The following is a 7,936-nucleotide window of genomic DNA, read 5'->3' as shown; positions in this document are numbered from 1 at the left end:
GCTGCTCACAGTTCTAGTTTAATTCATGTACTTGAACAATCAACAGCTGTATTGCCTCTACTTCTGCAGACGATAAGACGCGAGTAGCCATCGGAGAGAACCAGGAGTACATCAATGCCAGCTACATCCGCATACAGATCGGAGCAGATGAGTTCTTCTACATCTCCTGCCAGGGCCCGCTGCCCTCCACAGTCCAGGCCTTTTGGCAAATGGTCTGGGAAAACAAATCTGACATCATCGCCATGATGACACAGGAAGTAGAACGAGGACGGATCAAATGTCACAAGTATTGGCCAGAGAAGCAGAACACACTTTTTACCACCGACCGGTACCAGCTGCACCTGGAGAATCAACAGTTCCTGGAATACTTCCACATAAAGGTCATCCGCATGGTGGAGATGAAGGTGAGAAAGGAGCCCATTACTGATTGAGTTCAGTGATGAATTTCAGTGTTAAGTAAGAAGAGTGAGCTTTGTGTCATTTCAGACTGGTGAGACGCACTTTGTTCACCACCTGAAGTTCACACACTGGCCGGACCACGGCGTGCCGCAGAGCTCCGAGCAGCTGGTTCGATTCATCCGCTACATGAGGGCGGTGCACCACGGGGGGCCGATCACCGTTCACTGCAGCGCTGGCATCGGACGGACAGGAGTTCTCATCTGCACCGACATCATCCTCCATCTCATTGAGAATGACCTGCCTGTAAGTGAAAGCCGGTTCTTACTAATAATCAGGAATGTTCAGAATCAGAATTTTAATAACAGCAAATCCCTGAAAACACATTGGCACTTATATCTTCTCATATGATCATTCTTAAAGCTATCCAAACTCTGAAACGGATGGTCAAAACTTTGCAAAACACAGAAATCGGTCACACACCGCTGACTGGTGCTTGATTGGGTTTTGCAGTCTGGTAGACCTCCCCTTCAGATTGTTTATAGAGCGTTTTAGAAGTGGAAAATTAATCAAATGATTTTCATCTAATGTTTAACGTTTATTGAGTGTTTAGATTCTTATAGACATAGTTCAAATCTCTGCTTGAGCTGTTCATGACAGTTTGCTGCTCTGTTTCTAGATTAATGTAAGCGACATTGTAAAAGAGATGAGGCTACAGCGGCACGGGATGATTCAAACCAAGGTTGGTGAAAACGGAGGCATAAAGGATAAAAGTTTAAAGTTTATTATGCAGATAAAAGCTTGACATGGCCTTTGCACCCCTAACCCCCCGTTTTTTTTTTGTTTGTTTTTGTTTTTGTTTGTTTTTCCAGGAACAGTATCTTTTCTGCTACAAAGTCTGGTTGGAGGTTTTACAGGGAATTTTACATCTTCAAGGAAACCAGTGGCAACCAGAAAGTCCCAGAGACCACAAGATTGTTTGAATGTTTCCCCGTCAAGCTCAGCAACATATACCTGTAAAGCAAAGGCTGTGGGTGATCGATCACAGCAGAGCACTTTACAGGTGGATCTTCTTCCTTTGGTGGTTGTTCCCTTTAGTTAGCTGTAAAATCTTATGTGGTGTCAGTTTTGTTACAATGAAAACTTTCCTTTTCAATTCATTAGTTGTTGTTTTTTTTTTCTGCATATGTCTTCATGGTGCTTTAATGACATCAGCTTATCAGTTGCCTTCTGTTTTAAGTTAGTTTTTCTTTTTGTTTGAATTCAGACAGCATGAAATCTCAACTTCTGGTCATCTTCAAATCCTCTATCTACCAGTAACGTCATCCCGGTTTTAGACCTTCCCACGTTTCTTTTACGCGTTTGTTAAAAGTATGAAGCGACATGGTTTTATTTAAGTGCATTTGTACCCCGGGAAAGGGTGTGTAAGCTGAAAAAAAAAATCAATTATGTTTCACTTCATTGTGAAGGAGGAGATGAAAAGAATCAAGTGCCTTGGAGAGACACACCCCACTTGCTTTACGATAAACCCACACCTCTTGTTGCAAGTCACCAGGGGCAAAAGGTGAGAAACTTAACATAGCACCTGGTGGTGGTTAGAGTGAATGTAAAGTTTTCAGCCTGTTCTGGGTCTGAGATGAACATTTTGTCAATTCATACCAGAGGAGGATCGTATCTCATATTTCGGTTCGTAGTTTAACTTAAAAGCAGTGAGATGTTCACCCGCCACCTATTCTTAGCTTGTGTGTGTTTTTTTTGTGTGTGTGTGTGTGTGTTTTTTGTTTTATACAGAAAACTGTCATGATGAATCACATTACCACCACTTGCATATTCTGATACAGATAAAGAATGATTATTCGTAACAAATGTTTCAGTGAATTCATCAAATTTTCAGATAATTTTTGCTAAGATTTGGAAATGTTACAAACATAGTATCCAGATTTTCTTTTTTGTAAAGTGTAAATTTCACTGTAAATTAAATTATTAGCCAGACTTGTTAAGTGATGACATCCTTTATCTGTATTCAACAGCTATTTTAATACAAACTCAGCCAAAAATGCAAAAAATATTATGAGGTTTACAAACTTTACATTTTGCCACTTTAGATGTTGTACGGAGCAACACAACTTACACCTCCGAGTCAGAGATCAAAGACGATTCGTGGCTGCTGGGTTGGACTTCAACCTCAGATGTCATTGCTTATGAGCTTTTGTTCATTCAGCTGCTAACCTACACACACCAGCTCTTTATTGCATGTAGACTCAAGAAGTACAGATGTTCTAGCCTGCAGTTTGACTGAATTACTTGAAAATGATCAAAATATGGAATGTAAAAAATGCAACTCCTTCTGAAACGAAGGCGCATTAAGAATGTCATTTTTCTTACCTTGAAGACATCTTCCAAAGTGTTTGGAGCATGCTGGAAAGTCACGTGGATCACTTTACTTTAGCCATGTGTGTGGCCATGCAGAGCAGTCAACCTTTCTGATGCACATGCAGTGTGTCGCCAAAGTGCTCATACCCCTTGATCTCCTTCACATTTTGTCACATTGGAGCCACAAATGTCGTTGTATTTCATTGGAATTTCATGTGATATAGCAACATAAGTACTGCATGATTGTGAAGTGGGAAAAAAAATGATGCATGGTTTATTTTTTATTTGAAAACATTTAAAAGCGTGGTATGCATTTTCAAGCAGCCCCGTTGAGTTAATATTTATACTACCGCCATTTTGAAACTCGACTATGAGTTGATCTGAACCTTCTAATGTAACTTTAGAGTTGCTGTCCTACTGAAAGGTGAACCTCCAGCCCAGACTTTAGACGATGCAGCTGTGGATTTTTACATATTTTTTTTTCCATATAGGTTACAAAGTTCAATGTAGGTTTCATCCGAGCACCTTTCCTCCAAATGTCTTTGACGCATCTTGGAGGGTAAACTTGAAATGGGACTTACCATGGCGTTCGTTCAACAATAGCTCTCTTCTTGCATCTTCATCTCTTTGTAGGGTAAAGACCAGATTTGTGGAGTGCGTGGCGAATAGACGTTCTTTCAAGACAGTTCCCCAACTTAGATATGACTCTCTCTCCAGCTATTCCTGAGTTACCATGCTAGTCTTGGCTGCTTCTTTGACTAATGTTCTCCTTTCCAGGCCTGTCAGTTTTGGTAGGTTTGCAGTTTTGTCATATGTTTTCCATCTTCTAGTGATGAATTAAATAGTGCTCCACAAAATATTTGAAATTTGTGACATTATTTTAAAAGCTGACTATGCTTTAAATTTCTCCACAAGTTTATCCCTGATTTGTCTGCTGTGTTCCTTGTGTCTTCATGATGCTGTTAGTTCGCTAATGTTCACTGACAAAACCTCAGAAATGTTCACAGAAGACGCTGAGATCAGTGTACGAAGAGGTGAACTCATTAGGTGACTCGTCAATGCAGTTGGTTGCACTGGATTTTCTTTGTGGGTTTCAGAGTTATGTATACTGCACTTTTCAGATTATTATTTTTTTTATTATTTGTCATCAAATTTGTCACATATAGTTTTATTGCTACATAACAATCATTTGCTACTTTGTTCTGGACTAAATAAAACAGTGAGAAATTTTGGAACTTTTTCACATTTTGTGACAAAGCTCAAGGGGTGTGAAGACTTTCCCAACTCACTGTACAGCTAAGTTATGTGCAAGTTCTCTGTGAGATCCTGGTTGTATGTTTTCTGGCTCACATCTTGGACAGAATAAGCAGGAACACATTTTGCATTCATATGGGAAAGTGCATCTTGTACAGTCTAGCAAGTGCTTATGCTAAGGCATTGTGAAATGTGATAATTAATTGCACAACTGCTTATTTATGCTAAATTAAAAATCTTGTTACACTACCAGCCACTATGTAACCAATAACTGAGAACAATGTAATACCTCTCTCTTTAATTAAAAGCTATTCTGAAACGTGTTTGTCTGTACTATACCACGCTTTCCCTTCGCTTGACTCCCAGCACACGACATAACTCAAGTTAAACAACGGAACGAGAGCGGCAGAGAGGATTTTTCCCCAGCGGCGCACAGAGAACAGAGAGTCGGGGGCAGCCTTAAATCTAACTCCTCTACACCCCCTTTCTCCACATTTACTGCAGCGTACACTCCCTCTTGGGTTTTACTGCAAGGTAAATAAGCGAGTCTCACAGGGGCCTTTTGTGACAGCATGGAAACTCCTGGAAACACACTACATACTCTGCACACATAAAGCCGATGCCGTTGAAGCCATAGAGCTGATTTACTTGCTAACTTCAGCTCTCCTCTTTATGTCTGGTCCTGCGATCCTTGTGCACTACATGTACCAACACTTATTTTACACAAATACACAATCCCCCCACCCCCAGTCACCCTGTTCTTAACTCTCCTTCATTCTGCCTCGTTATTGCTGTGAGTTATTGCTGGAGCAACAGCAGCTAAATATATTCAGGGGGTATTCCCGTTTCTGGATAAATCATTTAATCAAATGGTAGACTTCAAATCACTGGAGAAATGAAGAATTATTCCCTTGAAAATATAGGAAGGGAGGATGATTACTTCAAATCATGCAATCTGAGCTCACCCTGTTCATTCTCACAATTTAGCAAAAACATTTTGTACTGGGGAGGAAGTTGTTGATAAACCCATTAACGGAAGACTCATCATTCACAGAGAGTGATTTAAAATCCAGATAAACTTGCAGAAATGAGAGCATATGCTTTCAGTAAATCTCCTCCTTGCTCTCTGTTGGGATCATCATGTAACACACACTTAAGCAGGTTTTCTTTTTTCTCTATCTGCTGATGAGGAAACGGCACATGATTTGTGAGCTGCTGCAAAACTACACACCGAATCCTACGTACCACTCTCCCCTTTCACAAGAGGATTAATTTAAGAAATATTTCTATAAGTTGATCAATTAAACATTGAAATTTCCTGAAGATTTTAATTAACAATTAAATGCAATATAGATCACTGTTGAATCTGCTGTTGTGCTGTAAGAAGGTCATGGGTTTGAGTCCCTGCCTGGACTCTTTCTGTGTGACGTCTGCATGTTCTCCCTGTGCATGTTTGGGTTTTCTCTGGGTACTCTGGATTCTTCCCACATTGCAAAACCAAAACATGACTGCTTGGTCAGTTGGTTTCTCTAAAAATGTGTCTTTATGTGTGTGTGTGCGCGTCTGGTTTTGTCTGTGTTTCCCTGCAATGGTCTGGCTACTGTCCAGGGTGTACCTTGCCTCTCGCCCAATGACTGCTGGAGTCTTGGGCGTCAGCCTCTTCATGGATGGATGGATGGATGAACTTTAGGGCTGAAAGGGAAAGTGTGTAGTATAGTTTATATTTTAGTTTGTGAACTCATCTTTAGCTGTCTCTCTTGAAGTCAACACATTAAGATGGTGGAAGCTCATGTGATACATTTCTACTTGGTTGGAAGTCACAAATTCATTGAAAACTAACACATTTTCCCCATTCTATACATTGCATCTACATCACACTGTGGCCACTTGTTCTCCAAGAAATTGGACACAAAGCTGTCTTTATATCCTCTTACACTGAGTTCAAGGTGTAGAATAAATGGGCACTAATGCGTTTTTATATATATATCGCTGCTGGCCATGGTCTTTGTAAAGCGACCCTTTAAGTAGGTTCCTCTGTTATGAGAGCTAGCTGACAAAACAACACAGACACACACACACCTTTTATCTATCTCTGAAAAGAAGCAAGCCTTTCATATGTGTAAAAGGATGCTGTTATAGTCGCGTAAAATTGTATACAGGTGTTTGCCAGGCTTATCTAAATCATAGATGTGATATGAATAATAATGTTCGTCTCCAAGCAGCTTGTTGAATTTTTCCTAATGATGTTACGAAGAAGCATTTGTTAATATTAAAAAAGAAACAACAAATAAATTCAACACGGACATTTTATAAAAGTTACGTTAGAACCATTCTGTGTTTTTTATGTTATGGAAGAGTCTGAAGCAAAAACCCAATATGCATGGAATGAATAAAAATGAGAAATGTACTTTGTTGAACAATGTGTGCAAATAACTTCTATAAATCTTTTTTTTATGTTTTCTGACCAACAAATTAGGACAAAAAAATGCATTTTACAGTTTTAATTTGTTTTTAGTGTAAATGGACTGATGTGCATAGTGTTTCTAGTCATAATGATCACTCAAAGCACTTTACAGTGGAGTCACATTCACCCAATCACGCTCACATATTCATACAGCAATTGAATCAAATTGAAAAAAAAAACATTAACCTGGTAGCAGCCATAGCAGAGTCATGTGTAAAAGTATCCAACGACTCATTTACCACACTTACATATCTTAACCTCTCAACAAAACCCCACTTTGAGAAGAGTGTTAAATTCTTCCCGAAAGAAACGCTGCACCAATGTATTTTTTGACAACTCAGCTAAATGCATTATCATTTGAATGTTCATGTCCTTCTTTGGCTAAATTAGAGATGGGTGGTAGCATACAAGCTGAAGGACTTTGATTTAAAAACATCCTAAGTCTCTGTGAAGGAGAACAATTACAAGATGCTTGGAAGATGCAGGAAATGGTGCAATGCGACGTGCTGACATAAAAGCAGGGATCTTATTTTAAATCGCACAGCCGCCACAATGAGAGACAAAAGATGTTTTTATTTGCGTTATTTATTTGTCTTTTAGGTCAAAGGAGTGAAACAATACAATGTCTTACTGCCTTGGTCTGTGCGCTGCAACAACGAGAGGACCAAGACATTTTAGAGAATCCGCCTTTCCAAGACCACAAATCCATATAATTGACCTCCGAGGAAATGAGCAACTGTCATCAGGCGAAAGCTTTCGGATTCGCTGTGTCTTAGTAAGAGACAATGCAAATATGAATGCAATGAAAGAAATTAAAAGTTGGCTAAATGGTATTTTACCCATGAAAGATACTTTTAAGCAGTTAAATTTCGGTCATAGGATTAACATGTCTTGACGGTAATTACAATGTGGTGCAACTGTGACCCCTTTGTGTGCCGAACGGTCTGTGTCGCCTCGCAGAGTGGCAAGGACGATGTCCTCTTTGTCAAACTCCCTCCTAAATCACGAGCCACATCTGAGCAAGGTTGATTAACACCTGCTTCTCATTAAGGGACTTTCTCATCAAGGTTTGGAAGACGGGAGGGAGAACCAAATGCCTCGCCACATTGAAGATGTTTCTAAATTAGAAACCTATTAAATCAGAGGAGCAGGCCCATGGCGGCGCGAGGGGCGTCGTTTGTCTTCATTTGAGTGGGTCTTCTACGAACGTCTCCGCAGGGGCGTCTAATTGAAAAAAGGCTCGAGAAATGCAATTGTTAGCAGCGATAATAATTTATTACTTTCAGCTTGTGGAGTCCTGAGAGTCATTTGTATTCATTAGTGTAAATTCAAATTATGTTTGCGATTAAAATGTGACTTTGACAGGCAGGGCGGTCTCAAGCTGAGACAGGCACTGATGAGACCTTCGCTCCGGGTCACTGCTTCCCACATTCTCCTCTTGTTAAAGAT

General features: G+C 39.9%; 1 protein-coding gene across 1 annotated transcript in view; it reads left to right on the top strand.

The window, feature by feature from the left end:
* ptpn20 (protein tyrosine phosphatase non-receptor type 20) overlaps positions 1 to 4,342 on the top strand; it is a 40,715-nt gene extending 36,373 nt beyond the window's left edge. Inside the window, exons 44-47 of the mRNA XM_015028036.1 lie at positions 70 to 404; positions 487 to 702; positions 1,076 to 1,138; positions 1,269 to 4,342. Coding sequence (XP_014883522.1) covers positions 70 to 404; positions 487 to 702; positions 1,076 to 1,138; positions 1,269 to 1,379 — 725 coding nt within the window. The 3' untranslated portion in view covers positions 1,380 to 4,342. The remainder of the gene's footprint in view (positions 1 to 69; positions 405 to 486; positions 703 to 1,075; positions 1,139 to 1,268) is intronic.
* Positions 4,343 to 7,936: the final 3,594 nt, after the last annotated feature.

The sequence above is a fragment of the Poecilia latipinna genome, unplaced genomic scaffold (assembly GCF_001443285.1).
Source record: "Poecilia latipinna isolate Pla-1442-1.1 unplaced genomic scaffold, P_latipinna-1.0 Scaffold113, whole genome shotgun sequence".
In the NCBI taxonomy this organism is placed as follows: Eukaryota; Metazoa; Chordata; class Actinopteri; order Cyprinodontiformes; family Poeciliidae; genus Poecilia; species Poecilia latipinna.
This window is presented reverse-complemented; position numbering and strand designations above follow the sequence as displayed.